The 25563-nt window shown below is 32.1% G+C and overlaps 1 protein-coding gene across 2 annotated transcripts; it reads right to left on the reverse strand.

Moving 5' to 3' along the window:
• Positions 1-2194: 2194 nt before the first annotated feature.
• On the reverse strand, positions 2195-25563 carry LOC139517544 (mannose-6-phosphate isomerase-like). Of its 2 annotated transcripts, XM_071308739.1 has the most exons (8): positions 25237-25563; positions 22800-22939; positions 18066-18266; positions 17621-17759; positions 17307-17492; positions 6961-7134; positions 6386-6600; positions 2195-4138 (listed from the first exon to the last, which is right to left on the reverse strand). In XM_071308739.1, exons 1-8 carry the CDS (start codon positions 25250-25252, stop codon positions 3890-3892), a joined length of 1320 nt encoding a protein of 439 aa, XP_071164840.1. In that variant the 5' UTR covers positions 25253-25563; the 3' UTR covers positions 2195-3889. The 2 variants fall into 2 exon arrangements, with proteins under 2 accessions (XP_071164840.1, XP_071164842.1); XM_071308741.1 differs by lacking the exon at positions 22800-22939 and having other exon boundaries at positions 25237-25403.

Genomic DNA, 25563 nt, shown 5'->3' on the forward strand with positions numbered 1-25563 from the left:
CGGACGCATTTTTTAAACTAGATACCCCAATGATGATTGTGGCCAAGTTTGGTTAAATTTGGCCCAGGAATTTCAGAGAAGTATATTTTTGTAAAAGTTTACAAACGACGGACGCCAAGTAATGTGAAAAGCTCACTTGAGCTAAAAACGAACACTACCTAAAACCGCGAATGGGTTTATGAGGTCAGGAAGGATATTCAACCTTTCATTTATTAAATAACACAACTACTTATAATTTCGCCACATACAAAATTACCTGCATTTGTGTTTTAAAAGCTGATGGTGAAAACACGCAAAACAGCTTTCATTCGAATAATTAACGAGATTAAACTTCTTTTAATATTTTTCAACTCGTGCACATGACATTTCAAAACTGGTTAGCACGACTTTCAAACAAAGTTTGATTGATTCTATACGGAGGAGCGCACAAGTTTGAAAGTCGTGCGAACTATTTTTGAAAGTTATGCACACTAGGTTTTTGAAACTTATGCGCACAAGTTTAAAAGTTGTGTGCATGACGTTCGAAGTCTTGCACATGAGTTTAAAAGTCGCGCACACCAGTTTGAAAGTCATGCACTAATTTTTTATACGGCTGGTGCGCAACTGATTGAATCTCTGGCAAACAAAAATACTTATATTAACATGGCACCTCTGTAAAGATTAAACCACAAAAGTTTACAAAGGTAAAAACATCAAACTTTTAATATTTACTTTAATTTCCAAGTAATATGACAACCCTACAATAAAGTCAGTTGAGTATTTTTGTTCACAGTCTTATCCGACAAGGAGGGAGGTTATGATACGAGCCCTTATTTGAACCCTGAAATTGCAAAAAAACAAAAAAGTGAAATTATTCAAGCCTATCGATAAATCAACAGGTTATAGGTCATTGAATGATTTAGGTCAAGTTTGGTTTTAATTGGCCCAGTTGTTTTTGAGGAGAGGATTTTGGTAAAAGATTACAAAATTTACGAAAAATTGTGAAACAATTACTTTAAAAGCCAATAGCTCCTTATGGGTCAATTGGCAATTTTGGTCATGTTGACTTATTTGTAAATACTACTTTGCTACCGTTTTTGTTGTTTACAGTTTATCTTTATCAATGATAATATTACTAATTCAGGTGCAGCAACACAAGAACGGTTTGTCTAATGCTTAATAAAATTTCAGGACAGATAGACTTGTTTTGATGAACATTTTCATCAGTCAGATTTGCTCTAAATGCTTAAGTTTTATAGATATAAGCCAAAAAATGAATTTCATCCCATTGTTTTTTGGTTTTTTTCCCATGGTGGCCATCTTGGTTGATGGGCGGGGTCATCGGATACATTTTTTAAAAACCAGATACCCTAAGGATGATTAAGGCCAAGTTCGCGGTTTTATTTGTGCAAATAGTTGCAGATAAGATGATTTATGAAAAAGATAACAAAAATTTACAAAAAATTGTGTAAAAATAATTTTGAAAGGCAATAACTCCTTATGGGGTCAATTGACAGTTTTAGTCATGTTAACTTATTTGTAGTTCTTACTTTTAAAATAACTTTTTTATTTTCGATTGCAGAGGGCCAAAATATTGATGGCCACCCTCTCCTTTAGTATTGAAAAATCAAATAGTGTTTTAAACTTTGACTTTGGTTCAGTCACAACTTTCAACAAGAGCCTATGCAATGAGTCACTTACTGCTGTTTCAAAGAAAGATTGAATGAATGGAATAATCCAACAAAGTTGATTCCTTTTAAATATCATGAAATAATTTAATTGAATTACACAGCAAAAAGTGCCACGCATGTTTTACGTATGGTAGAGAAAACATGTGTAAAACGTATGTTTTTTGTGCGTTTAACTTATAACAGGTGTGCAAAAACATATATTAAATATGTGTATCAAAACGCATGAAATATATCACATGTGTAAAACACGTGTTAATACAAACTCATGTAAAATACATGTTTTACATACGGTTTACATGAATTTCACAAAGATATTTTATTATGACTGATTTTTTATCTTTGGCTTATTTTTTTTCATTTTTGTAGTGGAAATTAACAATTTAAACATGAAAGACATGATTGGAACCCCTCCTTTATCCTTGGTTGGGAAACCCCTTTGAAAAAATGGGCTTTTGGCTGGATCCGACACTGAAGAATGTAATAACTTGGGGGTTTATAAAATAAATGAAAATTACAAAAACATGTCTGCCTAAAATATTTAATGTTTTAATTTTAAAGCATTTTGTTAAACTCAGCTTGAATAGACAAAATTCACACATGGTTAAAATGAAATGCAGTAAAGTATGAAGATGAATTAATGTGTGAACTGACTAAATATACATTGTGATATTTGATATGCTGTCATTTATGGTCTTTTCCTTTACTTCTCAATCTCATCATTGATGTCCTCCAGTAGAATCACGAGAGTATTATCTGACACAAGTTTGGTAAATTCTATATTTTGATTCAATGTATATATTAAAGTTCTATTCATCACAGTCCTGTTGCTACAAATGACTGGAACTGCTTCCTGGCACAGTTACTTCTCCTTTTTATTTTGCCCAAGACATTTCCCTGGGACAATTTATTCTGTAAACATAAACTAGAGGCTCTTAAGAGCCTGTGTCGCTCACCTTAGTCTATGTGCATATAACAAAGGACACAGATGGATTCATGACAAAATTGTGTTTTGGTGATGGTGATGTGTTTGTAGATCTTACTTTACTGAACATTCTTGCTTCTTACAATTATCTCATTATCTCAATTTGTAATGAAATTGGCCCATAAGTTACAGAGGAAAATATTTTGTTAAAATTTATGAAAATTTACAAAATTTACAAAATTATTAAAAATTGACTATTAAGGGCAATTACTCCTTAAGGGGTCAACTGACCTTTTCGGTCATGTTGACTTATTTGTGGATCTTACTTTGCTGTACATTATTGCTGTTTACAGTTTATCTCTATCTATAATAATATTCAAGATAATAACCAAAAACAGCAAAATTCCCTTAAAAATTACCAATTCAGGGGCAGCAACCCAACAACCAGTTGTCAGATTCATCTGAACATTTCAGGGCAGATAGATCTTGACTTGCAAACAATTTAACCCCATGCCTGAATTGCTCTTAATGCTTTGGTTTCAGAGTTATAAGCCAAAATCTACATTTTACCCCTATGTTCTATTTTTAGCCATGTCGGCCATCTTGATTGGTTGGCCGGGTCACGCCACACATTTTTTTAACTAGATACCCCAATGATGATTGTGGCCAAGTTTGGTTTAATTTGGCCCAGTAGTTTCAGAGGAGAAGATTTTTGTAAAAGCTAACGCCGGACACAAAGTGATCAGAAAAGCTCACTTGGCCCGAAGCTAAAAATGTGATTAAGTAAAAAGACTTATAGCAATTGCAAACAGTTGTGATGTTTATATTAAGATGTTGAATTTCACAAGAACTGAATGTAACTGAAAGTTAAAAGTTCATAAAAGGCAAATATAAAATGAACATTCTTATGAACAAAAAATCGACAAGTTATTATATTTGAAATTAGTAACAAATGCAATTTTCTAAAGCAGCTTAACTCCTGCGAAAAAAGCTAATCTGCATCATTTATTGAACTCATCCATAACTTTGGTTTGACAAACTAACCTTTGAATTTGATAAAAAAAATATTATAAAAACGAAGTTGAACAATAGGATTGAGATTGCTAACAATGCAATTTTCATTATACTTTCCATTTTAAAGGGGGACTATTAATTCATGTAAAAATAGTTTCTTAGCACTTAATTTTTAAACTAGAAAAAGGCAATACATACACCTTCATTTTTAAACTGAAAAAAGACAGTTTTTAACTCAAAACAAAAATTACAGTTTCTAAAATGTAATTATTCACACTTCCGTTCAGAAGACACTGGCGACTTTTGAAAACGTTTCTGAAGTGTTATAACAAGCTCTGAATATCGTCATGTCGTTTGACTGTACATCAACAGTGACTGTATGACAAGCAGCAATGAAGAAAACTATTCCCGTCTTCAGTTTTATGGGTTCGGTTAATGAACTACTGGATGCCTGGCCTTCTCCGGTATATACCAAACATATGCTTGCACTGTCAATAGCAGTAAGATGAACAGTTTTATTTCCCGATAAAATCTGAAATAAATGAAAAAAAGGTTTCATTATTTTATTGTGATATAATATGTATAAATTAATCAGAAATGTCCAACGTTAATAATATGTTTTATTCCTTTATATGCGTGTCTTGCGAATCAAATGTTGTTGATACTAGTAACGAATTTAGTCGGTGATCACGAATTACATAACAGACTGGTAAATTATTCAGTCAGGGATTTCGTTACAATAAATTACTTCAAACTTTTACTTAATTCTTTCATAGATACAAAGATTTGATTAGTAAATTTAACCGTACCTTTAGAAAACTTATTAAAAATGGTATTTCACATCCTAAATTTTACTGTAATATTGTACTAAAAGCGCGGAAATCACTATGTGATCCGATCCGTGTAAACTCATCGAACCTTCAAACAATCTTATTAGTGAAGGTTATCTTACCAATGTTATAGTCAGATCTATGAATATAGTTTACATTGGCAAAAATATCGACTTTGTCATCAGCAAATTAAAACATAACTATATGTTCAAAGGGGATGTATAAATACACATCCACGTTAATTTTCTACATAGAGGTTAACTCCTAACTATCCTACTGCCTGTTGAAACTTTTATTTTTGGCATTGAACACCTCATGTCTTCTTTGACTGTCCATGACTTTAAAATACTAAATCCCTGGGATGTGTTTTAGTTGATTTTAGTCTTTGCTGCATGATTTTTTATTTTTAAATTGTTTTTGGCTTTTTACTAGCTTTCAGTAACTGCGAGTACTATCAAATCGTACTTTCGTGTTAATTTGACCTGTTGATACAATTTGTAATGTTTTTTTGTTTAAGAAATAATTGATGCCAGCTATACTTTATTGTAGTTTTAACATGGGTAGGCATTATATTCGTGATTATTTTTGCCAGAGCGATAGCGAGGGCTAAAATAACACGAATATAATGCCTACCCATGTTAAAACTACAATAAAGTATAGCTGGCATCAATTATTTCGATTCTGATTAGGACAATTACGGTAATTTCTATGTTCGCTGTGTATAAGTGTGTCGTATTTGTGTAGGCTCTTATTGTTTCAGGTAAGGGTGAAGGATGGTACCTATTAAAACGTTTAAACCCGCTGCATTTGTTTGCACCAGTCCTAAGTCAAAAACCTGATGTTCAGTGGTTGTCGTTTGTTGATATGGTTCATTAGTGTCTCGTTTCTCGTTTTTTTTATATAGATTAGACCGTTGGTTTCCCCGTTTGAATGGTTTTGCACTAGTCATTTTTGGGGCCCTTTATAGCTTGTTGTTCGTTGTGAGCCAAAGCTGTGTTAAAGACCGTACTGTGACCTATAATGGTTTACTTTTACAAATTGTGACTTGGATGGAGAGTTGTCTCATTGGCACTCATACCACATCTTCTTATATCTATGTGATAAATAACACCACAGATTCATTTTTAAAAAATTTGTTCGTGATAACGAATTATGCAATTCATGATAACGATTCGGCTCCGTGAAATTTTAAATTCGTGATTATATTTTTAAGAAGTCCTATATATGCTTCAGTACGATTGTCACTTAAGACTGATGTAGAAAAATGAAGATACACAAATGATTTGTCCCAGGCCTTATTGATCTCTATTGCAGTACTGAAGCACATACAATAATCATCATTATTAATCGAAAGTAACATTGATTTGTCGGAAATAAAACCTTTTAATGTTTCTGCATTGCTCATTATTTTTGTTTTGAATTAACAGCTCCAAAATGTACTACAAATCTAGATTTACAGCTCCAAGGGCAGATTTATTTTACATGCTTTTGCCCAATTCTATGTTTCTTTTGGTCACACAACAGAAGAATTAGTAAACAGACACATAGAATGAAATTTGATCTCAGACATTTCTTTTTCTCACACCTTCAACCAGATTCGATTTTACTTTTAGGAATTCATATCATTTTTTTTTGCAAATAGGCCAGGAAGAAAATAACTTGCATACACGTATGACTGAACATTTTGTCAACGTGTTTTTTTTCCCTCTTTAACCATTATTATCTTGGTAATGCCAATAAATTTGAAAAGGGATGTTATAATGTGAAGTAGTATTTTTAGGGGTTTAGTTTGTGAAGGAGCTGTTCATGACAGCTTCTCTGAATTGTAGAATGTAATTCACGTCTGAGTAAAATGAAGGGCATCGTTAAACTTACTTTGCATTAATTTAAAGCATTATGTTTATTAAATATTTCATCATTTTATTTGCTTCTCATATACAGTAATATACCTTTATAACCGAAACAGCAAAATCAGGAACATGCGGTTGAAATTTTGTTTCAGATATTCCAATTTCTAATTGTATTTGATTAGACTGTAGTTTCATATTCTCAGCAGATCGCCCGGTATAGTTAACAGTATTACAGAAAGTATTAACATCTCGATACTTGAAGGTCAATCCAGCTCTGATAACATTGTGTGAACATGCCATACACTCTAAGCAATCTGAAATGAGTAATTTTCAGCCATATGTATTAAGATGATTTTATCCAACTTTCCGTCAACCTTTAAGTTAAAGTTAAAGGAGGGAAAAAAAGAAACTGAGCAACACTATAACTATAACCAAAATCTTTAATGAACTCAAAATCTCCTACTCCAATATACACACCTCTCGCTAAAACATCATACCTTGTGTATGTTATCGCCCAAGACAATTTTTAAAATAAGGTAATTTGCAAATTATTTCATAATGCTGCTGTCCCGTTTGTAAAATAACTTTTGGAAAACCAAGTAATCGAACGGAAACTTTTTTCATGTTTTTTTGCAAGTATGACAAATGGAGATGGATGATTTATGAATACGCACCACCATATATGTAAGCATGAGGTATATTAGCATCAATGAATATTGCTTCTCCCGGTTGTAAATCTACAATATTTAGGAAGTATATGGCGAATATTCCAACATCGCCTGGGTATTCTGTGTTTATCTTATTGATGATGTTAGGAATATAATATTGCACATTCTGTCCAGATAATTCTGAAAAAAAATGATAGGTATATTGAACTAATATTAAAATCTATACAAAATTCAATACGTTTAAAATTCGTTAAAACTTTGACGTCATTTTGACTCCGAATTTATAAAAAAATAGTGTTTTAACCTTTTTACAATATATTTACACAAACACTTACGCACACACTAACAAGTTCGAAGACAGGAATTTGACATGTATATAACTCATGCTGAAGCAGTTTTTGTGTCCAAAGAACACATCTGTTGATGAGATCTGTATGAGATATTAAAACGATATACAATGGGGCAGAGGTATGTTTCTGTTTAGAATTGGAAATGAAAAAATAAAGCATATTTACAATTCTATCAAAACAGTATATGACTTCAATTTACTATTTCTGCACAGCTGATTCCTTATATATCAATTGTATAGTCCTACTGAATGGCAAAGTAGATTTTTGTTTTTATGTCTATGTCAAAGAAAAGTTTAAGATTTTCTCATTCAAAATTATTATTTTTCTGACAATTAACAGAAAGTTTAACCTAAAATTTAAGATATTCAGTGAAAAATATATATAAAACATACCCAATATCAAAGGAGAAAGTCTGGTAAGGGCTAGTTTTGGCCTAATATTAGAAGTACTTCTAATGAATGAGTTTTGACATTTTTCAAACAATTAAGTGCTTAATTCTGTCGATTCAATTAGTTTATGTAAAAGATTTGTACTGATTTGGTCGTTTAAATAGGAAAAAACTATCAAATATGTCATAAAACGTCACTTTTCAGATGGTTTTTGTCTAAAGTGTAAGTGGCCGCATTCGTGTTCATTCTCAACCTTTATTTGTGATCTATGTATTATCATCAAATACTAATAATAATCAAAATTTAAATATTAAGACTGAACACATATGCGGCGACTTCCATTTTAAATAAGAAACCGTCTTAAAATTAGCACAAGTACTAAAATTGTGAAGATTTCAGTAATATTGCATGAATTTATGATGCTATTACCTGATGCATGTGCATTGTGATGTCAAAAACAGCCCTTAATTATGGAACAGAAGTATTCTACTTTCCAATAAATAGCTAAAAGTTAACATTTTAACATATTTGTATGTCTGGTAAAAAATTTTTTATGTCTGGTATAAAAATTGTATAAAAGATAATTCTATCTACATCTTTGCAGTCATTTCATTTTTTGTTTGTCATATATATGTACCATTATTATAAAGATTTGCAATGTTCAAAATGTTTATTTTTCTTTATAATTCTTTTCTCTTTCATCCTTAATCAGTAGGCTATTTTCCCAAGGAAAATGCCTCAGGGGATTGTACACCTCTTCAGTGAAGTTATTGAGAGTTCACTTTCATAATTAATCTACAATGCAAAGTCATTCATGTATAGCATTTTAAAGTGCATGGAAAGCCATGTACGTACTATGAAAATTAAAAGGGAAAAAAAACCGACTTGTCATTGGACGAGAAGGGGTGAGTATGTTCTAACTATATTTAAAACCCATAACATGAAACCAAACGGACCTAGATAAATCCAGTTGCACGTGCTTGCTATCTATTCATGTGTATAATTATTTTTATATCGGGTTATATGACTGCCAGCAGTCTTCGGAGGTCATTTCGATGGATAATTAGATGACATATGGTAAAAAATGTATACGAAATGCAATGACATAAAAGCGAGCCTATGTAATGTTTTTGTGTCTTTTTTGGACTTTTTGTAATTTAGATATTCGTTTTAGCATGTTATAAATAAGTTAAATCGTTGAACATGAATTTGGCAGTTAATGTCCCTTTAACTTCGTAATTGGTTAGGCTTTCAAAACATTTGATTCAGGCATATGTGCAGATATAAAATATCACTGATACGGTCATTTTCTGCTTATTTAACTGTTAAAAAAAACTGTTAACATCATTTAACAGAATAAGGTTTCTCTACCCATAGGCAAAGATGGCCAAATGTATTTGGCATTACATTTTGAAATTTTAATGCTGTTCAACATCGTAATAAGTACAGTGATGAAAGTTATGTAGACGAAAAGAACGTCTTGTGTATTAGAATTATAAGCTTGGTATCTTTGTTGAGCTTTTACAACCACTTGATCGATGATTGGCTTGTGGGTATGGAACGCCATGACTGTCTTCTGATGTTGATTGTTTAATATGGTCGGTGCTTTATGCATTATGTTCAGTAGTATGTATATTATGTTCAGTAGATATCCTATTATGTTCAGTAGTTATTACATTATGTTCAGTAGTTATTACATTATGTTTAGTAGTTTTTACATTATATTCGGTGCTTTGGTTATTATAATTATGTTCAGTAGTTTCATTATTATATGCAGTGGTATTTAAATTATGTTCGGTACTTCTGACGTTATATTCAGTACATTTTTCATTATGTTCAGTACTTTCGACATTATGTTCAGTAGATTCAATATTATTTGCAGTACATTATGTAATACCTTCAGTAGTCCCGCTTTCTTTATATTCAGTAGATTATTCATTATGTTCAGTAAAAGCATTGGTATTATATTCGGTTCGTTCAACTTTATGTTCAGTGGTTTTATCATTATGATGATGTAGTAAAAGTCGGGAAGTCAATAACGGAAATTGTCGGGAAAAAACGAAGGCGGATATTTTTGGCGGACGTTTTATTCATGAACACCTTTACGTGATTGAATTTTATTTAAAAAATGGAAGAAATGGTGTGGTTTACGTTTCAAAGTTGGCATTTTTCACAAGAAAAAAATAACTCCTGACTCAATTTGTAAGTTGTCGCTACAAGATTTCGCATATTTAGGTATGAATGACAGGAGAAAAATAATGGAATTAAGAATAGCTTGTGTTCATTTCAGCAGCAATATTTTGACTGAGTAATAACAAGTTTTTCATTCCCAAAGAAGCACTGGAATCCCTGCTTGAAATCAATTTAACCGTTTTAAAAATATTCCCTGTGGACTACCCCCCCTTTTTTTTTTGGTGCTCTCTATTTTCAACCCTCGAATTAAGCTTTCCAATCTAATTAAAATTAAAACCTTGCTTTCTAACCAATCTGTTCATGCACCGGACCGGCAACTTTCTTTATTTAATACGAAAATCTAAAGTGCCGTTATACTCATGCATGTTGTTTGCTTGGAGTATAGTACGCCCGCAAAGAAAGAAATAGCCTAAGTCCGAAGGCACAAATAAGAAAAAGAAAGTTTTATGGAAAAGGGTGCCGGGGTAAATCTCTGTTTTCAAAATATACATGAAATATTTGCCACTGCCCCTTTTTTGTTCTATGAATTCTAATCCTGAGTTTTCTATCTGTTACATGCCAAGAAATCCGAGCAAAAAATTCTGGTCGACCTCCTACGGCACCCATTAGTATTTAAAGATTTGATTTCATTCAAGAAATTAATTTAGGACCTCCATGTACGTGTCATTTAGAACACAGCTATATACCAAATGGTCAATATTAATCATCCATGTAATTTGCTCTATGTGATGTTTGCAGAATTTCAACGGAGGCAATTTCTTGGCATGATCAATTGTGTGTTTACTCTCCCCTTTTCTCCTTTGATATAAAGCCTTCCAATGAATAACAAAATAAAAAGAGACATTTTACCGGTTAAAGGTGATGGGTGCTTTGCGGCTCCTCATTTCTTACCCATGAAAACTTAAAATCTTTTGTATTCACCTCTAAAAATGTAAGCCAATTAAGAAAAATTATCCCCTTCTACAGTAATCCGAAAAAATTAAAGGCGACAATAAAAATACATGTAAATCTTGTAAATAATCAAAATGTTTCTGTGTATTTGGTTTTGGTTTGTTCTTCAAAATACCCCTTAAGGCCAGTGTCTTGCCTGAGTAAGAGAAACTTGCTAGTGAAGACGTGCCCTTACTCTAAGATCGATTATGAATAATAAGAATTCATGAACCTCAAGAAATCTGACGTACCCATAATTGACAATCCTGACACGAAATTATCAATTAACATTTATCCGTTTCAGATCCGTTCATCATCCATTTTATCTGTTATACTCCGGTAGAAGTCCGTTTCACATTCGTTGAACATCAATTTTATCCGTTAAACCCCAAGCAAATGCCGCCAAAGGGCAGTGTCTGGACTGAATAAAAGCTGCTTGATTGTAAAGACGTGCCCTTACTCTAAGATCCATTATGAATAATAAGAATTCATGAATCTTAAGAAAGGCTAATTGGCATTTCAGACGCGAAATTTTCAATTTGCATTTATCCGTTTAAGATCGGTTCATCATCCGTTTAATCCGTTATACGTCCGGTAGAAGTCTGTTTCACATTCGTTCAACAGCCGTTTTATCCGTTAGACGTCCGCTAGAAGTCCGTTGGTGAATTTATCTGCCAGACCTCAAACGGATGTATAACGGACACGTTACGAATACAAAGCGGAAGTGAAACGGACGAGTACCGTACAAAACAGACGCCTACCGGACGTTCAACGGACATTTCATCCAATGGACGTCAGTTCAAAGTTTTGAACATGCTCAAAATTTTCCATCGGATTAAACGTACGCTAAACTGACATGCAACAGATATGGACGGACGTCTAACAGATAAGAACGGACATGAACGGATTGAAAAAAGTTATCCGTTAGGCATTTGTTCGAGCTATATTAGTCAAAATATTGCTGCTGAAATGAACACAAGCTATTCTTAATTCCATTATGTTTCTCCTGTCGTTCATACATGTACCTAAATATGCGAAATCTTGTAGCGACAACTTACAAATAAAGTCAGGAGTTATTTTTCCTGGTGAAAAATGCCAACTTTGAAACGTAAACCACACCGATTTAAAACTGCTTCCATTTCTTTCATTTTCATTTAATCATGTAAAGGTGTTCATGAATTAAACGTCCGTCAAAAATATCCGTGTTCGTTTTTTTCCGACAATTTCTGTTATTGACTTCCCGACTTTTACTACATCATCAGAAATCTGAATGATACAACCACTTTTACTACATCATCATAATGATACAACCACTGAACATAAAGTTGAACGAACCGAATATAATACAGATGCTTTTACTGAACATAATGAATAATCTACTGAATATAAAGAAAGCGGGACTGCTGAAGGTATTACATGATGTACTGCAAATAATATTGAATCTACTGAACATAATGTCGAAAGTACTGAACATAATGAAAAATGTACTGAATATAACGTCAGAAGTACCGAACATAATTAAAATACCGCTGCATATAATAATGAAACTACTGAACATAATAACTAAAGCACCGAATATAATGTAAAAACTACTAAACATAATGTAATAACTACTGAACATAATGTAATAACTACTGAACATAATAGGATATCTACTGAACATAATATACATACTACTGAACATAATGCATAAAGCAAACTATTATTGATGCGGTCATTCTATGCTAGTTTACTGATAAGAAAACATTAACGTCATTCAAAACCATAAAGTTTCTCTACACCCATACACAGATTGCCTTTGTTGAGTTTGACACTACTTTTTTTCAATGGTCATCAACTTTGTAATTGATTTGACCTTCCAAATTAACGTGTATTTTTTATTTAATTTTGTTTTGCAATCACTGATGAGTCTTATGTAAACGAAACGCACGTCTGGCATACAACATTATAAACCTGGTATTCTTGATGAGTTTTTACAGCAACTGGGTCGACACTACAGCTGATGGACATCTCCAGCCTAATAGACATTTGCGGAAACTAGGTCTATACCTATGATTACACTTAGACTTACGATTACAGTTGACGAAAAACAAGGGGTCCTCTCAAAATTAAAAAAAAATCCCAATTGAGATACATAGTAAAATAAAAAAATAACATTTTCATCATGTAAAGTCTTTTCGACGACACACAAATGCAGAAACGTATGGTCACAACAAAAGTGAATCCAGGGAAAAGCATATGATCCCGACCGGTTCTCTGTCGTAAAAGACCATTAACATCCGCTTCAATTTGAAGTAACATTTCAGGAGTTTCACTTATAAAAGGAATATCGGGGTTGCTTGCAAAACAAGTGACCAACACATCTCTCCCAGTCCAAAAGTGTACCTCATTGCCTATAATATTTCCCTGATTGTACAAGATTGGTCGTTGGTGAAGCTAGGACTACCAGGGTAAGAATCATACGACGAGTCAAATGTGTTTTATCTGGTGGAGTCTGCATCAGGGCAGATAAAGCTGCCATGATGGTATACATGTGTTCTTCATAAGGAGGAAAATAAAATAAATGCGTGAAATACACTTATAATTTATTCATTTTCCGTATTAATAGTTTCAATCGCTTTAAAAAATCAAGCGGTATAATGTAAAAAGGTGTCGTTCGTCTTTTATACGATAACACTTTTGTATCTACAAACAAATGTTTCCTAAACGACTTTTAAAAATAGTGAATGTTTGTTTTAACAAAAACGTTCAAAATTTGCCAAATAATATAAACGGTATTTTTATACTGTTTTTGACGTGTTTTTGACGTAGTAAATAACGCGTTGTCGATTTTTTTTTAAATATCAGCTTATAATTTATTCCTAATGAAATATGAAAATATCTCGTTATAAATGATGTGTTATGTGTTTGATTAAGATTCGGATCCACTTAATATTCGTGTACATTCAAATATCTATACAAGCAAAGAGCATTTAAGTCAAGAATGAAGTAATATAATTTTATGTGATAACATATTACTAATTTATCATGTTTATATTTAAAGAAATATCGTTTAAGAAAATTGTTTGACTTGCTATAAATCTTGAATTGCATGGGTTCACATACATCCGTGTACTTAAAAAAAAACTTGGATGCTTTGATTTGCAATAAATCTAAAATTGGGTTCACAGCTAGCATCCGTGTACTTTAAAAGACAACTTACGTGCTTTGACTTGCAATAAATCTAAATTTGTGTTCACAGACATCCGCGTACTTTAAAAGACAACTTGGGTGCTTTAAGAATATTTAAACGAAATTCTTGGGGATCTATACTTTAAAATGCTTGATCTAATTTAAAATGTATATGTTTAATGCAACTCAATTTTCTTTTATTTTTTTTAAAAAGAAAACGACGAAAAGGGGCATTTAGAACCCATAAATCAAGAAAAAAAAAGACCCCACCGTGGGCAAAATTAAAACGACGAAAATACAAATAAAAGTCCACAAAAACTCCACAAAAAAACATATTGTTCATTTCTCGATGACGATAAAAAAAAATCAACGAATCATGATACATGTTTTCCAATTATTATAACGGTAACGTTTTAAATTAAATGATTGACACCTCTGACAAATAAGGATAATTTGACAAACCACATTAAGGCATTTCAACCATCTTGAAAGATTTCAAGGATCATTTATTACAACACGGGCTCGTAAATGTAAAGAAGAATATACTATATATATATATATGCTTTATATTTTAATTGCATTGAAAGATATTTGTTGTTTTATATTTCTTATTGATCTCGTTAGGCCGTCATAAAACAATTTATAGTAACAGAACTTAATGAAATTCACCAAACTGACAAGTTGTCACAGCTAGCTAAGATGGTAGGTTAGGGGAAACTGAGAGGAAAACAAATCCAGCCAAAAACAAACAAAAATTATATTCAACGTAAAAACCACGAAAAGCTACTGGTCTGACAAGTGTTTCAAACTGGTCCGAGTTGTCTTTTCACCAATAGATTCCACCACAAGCTGCCAAGAAGCCATTTTTACAGATATTTCGTAGAAATCCCGTTGTTCAACTATAGAAAACATCACAGGAGTTAGTCTTTGTTTTGAACCGACGGTTTATATTTACACTTTGAAACGACCCAAGAATTACATGGTACCTGTAAGTGTAATTGTAATCCTAATCGTAGGTGTATAACAGTTTCCGCAAATGTCTAATAGTAACTAAGCTCTCTTGTCTTGACATGAAATATCATAATACGTAATGTTTTGTAAAATTGATATTCATTCATTTTTAATTTATTTCATATTCAACTTCCCTAGGCATAGATGTCCTTTCTTGTTTGTCAAACTTAAATTTTAATTTTTGGATTTCCAATACTCTATAACTTCTTAATTGATTTTGCCCTATTATGTTAGTTTTCTGTTGTGATAACTTTGATTTATTGTGTTCAATACATTTTCCAATTGTTAAATATCTTTTGTAGTTTATATTTAAATTCGATGGCCATAGCAAAACGGGTGATACATGAATAGCAGGAGACACTTATGCTATCCACACAACGGGTCTCTATCCTTTTGGAGTAGTTTCACTTTCCTCATTTTGTTTTTGGTGTTTTTACCTCGATTTGTATAATTCTTTCAGGGCCGAAACTTGCGTCTTTTAAAAGTGAGGTAAAAAATATTCGTCTCGCTCCGCTCATCGAAAATTTTCGGCGAGGGATATAAGCTCTAGAAAATAATGACGCAAAATCGTGCATTCTGAGTGTTTTCCGGGCCCTTTCTTAATCTGTTTTAATTATTTTCTCGACAATATTCTAATCTCAAAGCAAAATATATAGATTCAGTGTAATAAGATTGAAAATAGAAACGTGGAATATGTCAGAGACAACAACCCGACCGAAGAGCAGAAAACAGCCAGACTTTAAGTCCTTAGGGACAATATCAAAAGACCGATATAAAGGAAAAAGCAAAAATCGTAATTCACATAGTTACGGGTAAACTCTGGGAAGATTCCGGAAAACTGTTGTTAGACCTCATTGCCACATTTTTGGGCTGTTTAAAATGAATATATATGTATACCGACTGATTAATGTTGAATCTGTCTGTTCTGGTCTTGTATTGTGTTAAGTCTTTGGTGTAAATTTTTTTTGTGACTTTGAAATTTATACACAGTACAATACTTTAAATACCGCTTAAGTCGACGATAGGGGCCGTCTTGACCTTGTTGTAGGGTATGAATAATACGTTTATTGTAGATGACCCTCCAATGACTGTGAAGATGAAGAACAGGAATAAGCCCTGTTCATTGATAATTTGTAATTTTTTTTTCTGTGTAGTGTGTTCGATTTTGTCTATGCACATTTACTCCATATCCCCATTTATTTTCTATCTAAGGACCTGAACACGGCTTAATGCAAGTTTAGCCCTTCAATGTAAAAGGATATATGGTAATACATTCTTTTTCTTTTTAAATGATTTGATTCCGGGAGATAAGTTGTCTCACTTTAATTTAACCCATGTCAGCTTTTTAGTTTTATTTACAGAAAAGAGAGCCAGTTTTGTATTTCTCAATATGAAGTTCAATTTTCCATGAAAAAACGACCAATGTGTCTATGTCCGGTAGCCTCGTATCTTCTCAAAACAGTTTTCTCGAACAATATCTGGACATCGGTGGACATGTTACATTGCCAAACCACACAACCGTTCACACGTCATCGTAGATCTTTCTCTCAAGTCTACGAATTTCAAATATTTTTAAAATTTAAAGTAGTTTTTAAAATTAGACAAATTTAAAGGTCCTTAAATATAATAAAACTCACGTTTAAAACAAAATTACTAATATACAAATAAAATTCAACACTAAGACAAAAGTCATAAAGAAGAGCAATCAGTGAACAAAATACAAAACCGGAAACAGATAAGACACATAACGACAAACAATAGACAGACAACACTGAATACTAAAAGTAAATGAGAAACATGGATCCCGAAAAAACGGGGACGACGTCAGAGGGTGAACAGAATTTGCTTCTTGCAAGACACTCGCCGTGAAAATAATTTGATATGAAGACAAGCTTTTGTTTCAACTGATATCATTTTTTTTTAAATTTCCAACATGAGGCATTTGCCTCAATGTAGTTACGGCCCTGTCTTTATGTACATAACGAAATGCCTTGTACGAAGTCAGGAATATGACGTCTTCTATTCGTTTGATGTGTTTGAGCTTTTGATTTTGCCATTTGAATAGGGACTTTCCGTTTATGAATTTATGAGATTTGAACATCGGTAAAAAGTAAAATAACAAAAATTCCGAACTCCGAGGAAAATTCTAAACGGGAAGTCCGTATGCAAATGGCAAAATCAAAAGCTCAAACACATCAAACGAATGGATAACCGTTGAACTGTCATATTTCTGACTTGGTACAGGCATTTTCTTATGTCGAAATCTACAGTTGTCTATAGTATCAAGCCAAATAGTACACATGCCTACCTTTGTCCTGGATGGTTTTTAAAAGTATACCAATCTGATTCTGTACCAAATGTTTGTCTTGATTCATGAGGGCAGTAAAACAGTCCTTCATAGCCTGGTTGTGTAGCACGTGGTCATCGGTCTGACTGACCTTGGATAACTTCATGGCATTGTTGCTTCCAATTAATCTTCTGAAGGGTTTTATTTCTGCGGTGATAAAACGAACTATTATATTTAAATCATACAAATGATCAACAGTGGTTATAAACGAGTTATAAGTTTTCAGATCATTGCGCTATTTATATCTAATTGAAGATACTATTAACACAACATACTTGTGAATTTTGCTACTTCTTTAATTGGTCTGAATCCACACATTGCTTTGAATGGAGTTAGAGCTATGGCCATTTCTGGTTTATGATTAGGATCTTTGTAGATGTCTGGTCTCTCCTGATGTAGCTTCTGTGCTGAAACCTTAATCGTGAAAAATAGTTTAAAAACTTCATCATTTTGTGAATCGATATTTTATTATTTTCAACATGTCAACTACCATAATTTGAAATTAAACAGAATAAATTTATTCGTAAGTAAGTGTTTTAAACACATTGATTCGGTGACAAGTTAACAAAACAACAAATAAAAACATCATATACGTCAACCGTTGCATCAAACATAAGTTATACGCCTTTAAATGAATTTTGAATCCTCTGCTTTTAAATTCTTTAGAATATTATCATAATTAATAGAAACTGGATATTCATCCCTGCTTTTCAGTAATACCTTGTCTGGATGTATTTGTATTGCAAGAGTATTCCGTATCGAAAGCACTTTCATTAGAAAAGGTAACTGTCCATCACTATGTTGGTCCATCTCCGACCCAAAAGCACTAGGATTAAGTCTCAGCCAATGTTCTAGAGATTCTTTTCGTTCACCGTTATAATAACAAACAGATGGACAGGTTGGGTGCGTCCCCATCCATAGCTGAAAAAAGAAAAGTTAACAGCATCAGTATTTTTTATGAATAAGAATAAGAATTTTATTAGTCTAAAATCCAAACAATAGGATTGTTACTAAAATACAAAACAAAAACAAGCAAACAGACAGGCATATGAATTACAAAACGATAGACATTAAACATTACAAACATGAAGCCTTGAAAGAAAAACAAAAATATAGATTATTAATATTAATTATAATACTATTTTTGACAGCATGCCTCCTCTTTAAAATTATCAATTCAAATATTGTGCTTATATATAACATTATAAGTTGAGCCATCAATTACACAGTTCATATATTGACATTATAATTGTTTCTCTCATTATACATTTCACTTGTGTAGTTAACAGTGATAAGTAAAATATCACATTCTTCGCAGGAAAATATAAAATCAAACTTGTTTTCTTCACTCATTGAATTAAAACTGGGGACAATACTAGAAATTTCTTCAAACATTTTGATCCTAGTTTTATTAATTTCTGAACATGTTATGAAATTCTATTCACCTCTTTATGGCATAAAGGACATATTCTATTTTCTAAAGCTGTTTTGTTGTATCTACCACGTTCAACAGCCAGCATACTATTACTTATTATTATTTTAGCATATTTTTTTGTAACATTTTTATCTAAATTCAATAAAAGGTACTTTTCTAGTTCATACTTTACTTTAAATTTTCTGTAAGTTCTTAGTTTATTTCCATTTATTGAATTATCATCATTAAAGAGACAATTTTTCCAAAATATAATGTAATTTTCATAGAGCTTCTTCACGACGATGCCTTTTTTGAGTGAAATTCAATTTTGAAAGTAGCATTTTAACTTTTGAAGCAAATCCATCATTTAACTGCTTGTTAGCTTTATAAACATTATATAATAAAGACTCATTTTCATTTGACTTTAAAATATGTAACCTATTTTTTATGAGAATATAACTTTTACTGCATATCTGCTGTTTTAACAATTTACTCGGATTACAGCATTAGTCCGAGTATCCCTGTTATTAGTTCCTGAATTTCAAGGAAAAAAGCTCAGTAAAAAGTAATCAGATATTGTAAGTAATAATATTTACATCCTCATAAACTGATAAAGTACAGTGTATAAATAAATTATAAAATCACGTGTTAACGGAACTTTACACCCAACATCATGAAAGTGGTTACAAAGCAATTTGTCGAAATCATTTTTATTTTGAACTAGTAGTCAACAGCTTCCACAATAAAGTACATTACCTTTTATAATGTCCTAAAACTATTACAATGTCATTATATAAATTACATTGTTTTGACTACAATCGCACGCCAATCTTTATCATAAAGGACAGTAACTAAGTAATTTTTATTGGTTTGAAATCCAAAATTACAGGATTGATACCAAGACAATACAAAACATACAAACATATAATTCAAATTCTCATACAGGATGATTTTCCTATTTCCTCAACATTGCCTGCTGAAGAGAGTGAGAGAGGTGTAGGATGGGTGTCAGCCCGAATTTCCAAGAGAAAAAAACAAGCTGAAAAACCGAAATCCGGAAAAAAATAAAGCATTTTATGCCGAATCCCATCTTCGGTAGCCAAGGGATACGATTCAGTCCCCTTCTCTCCACTGGACCGTAACCCTTGGCTAGCTAAGATGGCCGAATCCCGAAAATCAATCATTGATTCCCGAGTCCCAATAAGTCAGTGTAAATCCCGAATTCACACAAAAATATAGGCCCAAACCCGACGTCCCGAAAAGATCTGTTCAATTGTTCAGTTTATTATAATTTTCAGAGATTAAAATCATACAAAATTATTTTACACTAATTCGTCTTCAGACACGTTAATTGATATAGTATAGTCTGGATTTTGCTAGCCGGAAAAAGCAAATGAAATGCATAAAATATTGTATGTCATGGGTCACGAACGGACTGTCTTACTTTATAGGGATGCTAATGCGGAATATAAAAAATAAGGTATATTTTAACAAAACATTTACCCATTGTACCATATAACTTAAATTAACCTGTATACATTGACCCTCTTATCCTGTCGACTTTGAAGCCCGTTAGACAGTTCCACATAGAGACCTTGATGAGAAATGTAAACAACTCTTAGTTTTCACGGGAACGACGATTGTGCAAGTACTTTTTAGTGATAAGTTCATCAACGAAGAAATCTTAAAAATAAGACGCCAAGGTCGAAACTAGCTCTAGCTCACAATAAAGAAAATATGAACTGTCTTAAAGCAAGAAGGTATCCTGTATCCGAAGTTTTGTTTCGTGGACATATATTGCTGGTGGATAATGTCTCACTGACTTAAACAATGTAGGGTCTACAGAGAAATGACGATTAAAGGGTTCGAGCTACAATGTATGTAGCATTTGTGAATAAAAATATAATCTTTGTAGAAATCTGCTGTCATTTCAACTTGATTCAAACTCAATTATGTATATTTTATTGTTTTATGAAATAAAAATAACTCCATCCCTACTCCTATAGATATAAGACGTCGTAGGTTCACATCGTTTGCATTCAACATAAAAATATCAAATAAAAAACGTAGATGTTATAGCAACTATATATATAGGTCACGGTACGGCCTTCATGAATAAGCAAAACCCATACCGCGATAAGCAAGCCATAAAAGGCCTAGACATAACTAAAAGCATATTCTGATCCCCAATTAGCTGAAAAAATTATTCTGGTCAAGCAGATGACAAAAAAAATATTCTGAATCCAGATTTTACCCATACCTATTAGTGTAAAATATTGTAAAAAAGATAATTTTATTGATAGCGTTGAAGAACTTTTTTTTTCTGACTCAGACAAAACAAAACATACCCCCCCCCCCCTGAATTTAAATGGTTGTTCCCTAATGTAATTTGTCTTTAGGATTCAAACAAATTAAATTTGGTAAGCGATGCATTATTTTAGATATTTAGCTTGCACAGAAGAATATCCGACGAAAACGGTATTTTTCTATCAAATTTTTGTTCATAAAAGACATAGTGAGTTTTAAGTAAAAATTAACATTTAAGACTAGTGTGTGAAACTTGAGGTGTGAAATGCATTGCCTCTTTTGCAGAAGTATATTCACGCACGAAGCAAAAATGTATAAATTTCAATCGACAAAGAGAGGCATGTTTTTACTGACTTTTATTGCAAAAGATAACTTTCCCTTTATACGCAATATTTTCAAGCAAGTACAATGTAATCTTACATTCGTACAACACTCCTCTGTTTTCATATCTAAATAAGATCAATGGATCTCGTAAAATTTACGACTACAGAATAGTTTTCACAGTTGAATAGTATTTGAAACATCGGTACAAAATATATCATGCTGAAATTTTCTTTCTTATGCACCTATTTTCCCCCCTTTTTTGGAAGAGGATGCATTTTTTTTTTATAAATAAAATGTTTGACTAAATGTCTTGAAAAATACATTGCTTGTTTTGAAATGGAATGGAAAAAGTAGGTTTTTTTTGTTTTCTACTGAAAACTATTTTTAATTTAACAGATTTATTTTGAATCCATGTAAAGTGTCCGATATGGCGTTCAAAATACGGTTGTCAATCAATTTAAGAAGTCGGGACACACGGTGATTGGTATCCTATGTACAACGTGTTGAAGAGCGGTGATGCTCAAACACATCAAATGACAATGTTGTATAAACAACAAAAGGGGCTACTACATAATCAGATTGTTTAATCCTAATTCAAAATAAAGTTGAAATTGACAAGCATAACCACTGTTATGATGTTGGGTGTAATTTGCTTTCTGAAACAGTGCTTGAATCGATCGTTGACACAGACTGTGACGTGTCAGTTACTTTTTGTACTTGACCTTTATTGCCGGATTAGTTTTTTACGTGTTTACTAATTCATTGTACCACAACTAGAGCAAAGAATCACGTGTTTGATGTAGCTCTTTCTATGTAAAAATATATCGCGTAATAAATATATTGCGTAATAAGTTTTCGATTTCAGAAAAAAGAAAGATATTTATGGCATTTAATATATAAAAGAACGTTTGGTAAGGAATAGAAAAAGAAAGCAAATCATGCAGCTCTTTAAATCAACATCTCAAACGTGTTCTATTTATAATAGCAGAGACATATATACGTGTATAAATGTCTCTGATAATAGTTTGTCATGGCATTGTCAGGTTTTTTTTCGACTTATGCGTTAGAATATCCCGTTAGTAGTATCTATAGTCTCGATCCTTTCTTAAAAATATAATGAAATCCTATGTAGAAAGAGATTAAAAAAAATATCCCAAACCTTTCTGAAAAAATAGTTCTTCAAGAAAGAATTGGAAGCCATTATTGTAGATCAATATGGTGAAGATGTCACAAATACTCTCAAACTCGGTTGACTCGAAATTTCGGATGAGTCGAAATTTTCCTGCGGTCCCGAAATTTGATTCATACCATTTCAATTCAATTATAAATGTATGTATTTCGACTCCTGATAAGCCGAAATTGGATGAGTTCCATCTTGTAGTCTTTCTTACATCTGAACTTTTACATACCTCCGCATAGTGTTCATTTTCATCAATATTAAAACTATCATCTGCAGATTTTACAAGTCGAACTACCATGCTTTCACTGCCTAATTTCCCCCATGCGTTATTTTGGAAAGAGCATTCAAGCTTTAGAACTTTCAAACTTCCTGTAAATTTAAGAAGGGAAATGTATCATGAAATATCATAGAAGCCGAAATTCTGGCTAACGTTTTGAAAACACAAGAACCATTCCATCCTGATATTTGTGGAAATTAACTTGCTAGTACGGTGATCAAATCCGACAAATATTATAATTAATGGACATACATAATATAAAATAATATTCCATATGGTTAGAAAGTTTCAATATAAAAATAAGAAGATCTAGTATGATTGCCAATGAGACAACATTCTACAAGAGACCAAATGACATAGAAATTAACAATTATAGGTCACCGTACGGCCTTCAACAATGAGTAAAACCCATACCGCAGAGTCGGCTATAAAAAAGAAGAAAAAAACTAACGCCCTGATTTATGTACAAAATAATGAACGAAAAACAAATATGATATATGTTGAACAAAATACGGAAAATGAAAGAATATATTTTCAAAAGTTTTAGACATTATCTCTAATTAATCATAAAAAGCTTCTACCAAATTTTCATAAAATTCAATAAAGGTTTGACACAGTAATTGATATGTAACAAACTTTAACCCCAAACTGTATGTACTTGAAACTGTAAAAACAAACCAACACGAAGTCCATTTATCAGTAAAATACGGAAAAACAAACCAACACTAAGTCCATTTATCAGTAAATTACGGAAAAACAAACCAACACTAAGTACATTTATCAGTAAAATACGGTAAAAACAAACCAACACTAAGTCCAATTATCAGTAAAATACGGAAAAACAAACCAACACTAAATTACTATGCTTTTGGTCAAGGCTAGTGCAAAGCAGTAGTAACAAATTATCTGGGATCTTGTATCAGTTAATGTATAACTTGCATAACTCAGGCCAATACTCATTTAAATGGTTATCTTCCTTGAAACAAATTTTAGATGATACAGAATTTTCTTTTGTCTGGAATCCACAGGGTGATATCAAAAGTTCGGATATTAAAAAAGAAATAAAACAGAGATTGGTTGACCAATTCGGACAGAGCCTATCTGCTGATATGACAAACTCATCTAGAGGTGTGTTTTATGCTTCATACAAAACAATGTTTTGTTTAGAGCCATATTTACTCAATCTTAAAGTGGCAGATCGATACATCTACAGTAAATTTAGATGTTCAAACATCAAAATCCCTATAGAAGTTGGTCGGTGGAAAAATACACCAAGAAAAAATCGTATATGCTGTCACTGCGATTCAAATACCATTCGTGACGAATATCATTATTTTTTTGTATGTTCCAATAAACAAATTATGTCTTTAAGAGAAAGGTATATACCTACATATTACATAAAAAATCCTTCCCAATTGAAATTTATTGGTCTATTATCACACTGTAACGTGCCAGTGCTAACAAAAGTGTGCATGTTTCTAAGACATATTGAAAAAATATTTTCATAATTCATAGCATGTTACAATAATTTCTAACCACGTTGCAATTAAGAATTTTGCAAACAAATCAACCAAATATATTTCAGTTTTATTGTATGATATCAATTATTAATCTATTGTGTGACTTTCTTGTAAATGTATAAGTATGTATGTATTTTTTAATGTATAATTGTTATCCTCTTGTAGCACCATACGTGTGCCTAAGTTGTAATAAATTGTCTTGTCTTGTCTTGTCTTGACTAAGTCCATTTATCAGTAAAATACGCAAAAATGAAACTAAATATTTTCAAAATTTTACTCTGGATACTGAATTTTGGTTATTAATGTCATAATCAGGCTTCCATGAAGGTTTGTCAAAGCGGAAACGTTTACCTCAGACTGATTATGAATATTAACTGTAAAATAATCTAAGTCCATTTATCAGTAAGATACGGAAAATTAAAATAAATATTTTCAAAATTTTGCTCTGGATACTGTATTTTGGTTATAAACAAACTTCTGTCTAAATTTCATAAAATTCCATGAAAATTTTACAAAGTAATTGATGTCTGATATAAAATCACAGGCTTGACAAAAACTGAGGAGTTGCTTGAACTCTAAAACGAAGGAAACGTCTCCTGTTATGAAAAAGACCCTAGAGTATCTGTCAGAACATAAAGTTTTTCTAGCTCATCTCTCAAATAAATTTTAAAGAAACAAGATGGGTCATGCACGACATTTGCCATTTTGTTTATTGAAAAAACATAATTTTCTGCCAGTGAGAGAAAAACTTAAAACACAAAGTGATGAAATAGTCCAGACAATTAAACGATTTAAAGCACCTTCAAGTCCTTAAAGATAAACTATAGTCATTGTTTTATTTGCATGTACAGATTAAGAAATTCACTTACCTCCTTGATACATCATTAATATCCAGGGCTGTTACGCTGCGATACGAAAGGGTTCAGTACACGCCATTCATCGCGAAATAGAAAACTTAATGCTTAATTATGTTATAAAGTATTTGGAATGCTAGCATACTGTGATTGACTTTATGGGCCGATCTCAATGTTAGTATATCGAAAGCGACAGATGCCCTCTTTTTATATATGCTTAATATATATATTTTTTTTAAATATAAAGACGATTGTAAATACGATACAACGTATTCAGCCAACGGTGATGACTTTATTCATGATTTTTATATACATTTAAACATTAAATGCCTCGCTAATCAC

Source organism: Mytilus edulis, chromosome 3 (assembly GCF_963676685.1).
Source record: "Mytilus edulis chromosome 3, xbMytEdul2.2, whole genome shotgun sequence".
Lineage (NCBI taxonomy): Eukaryota > Metazoa > Mollusca > Bivalvia > Mytilida > Mytilidae > Mytilus > Mytilus edulis.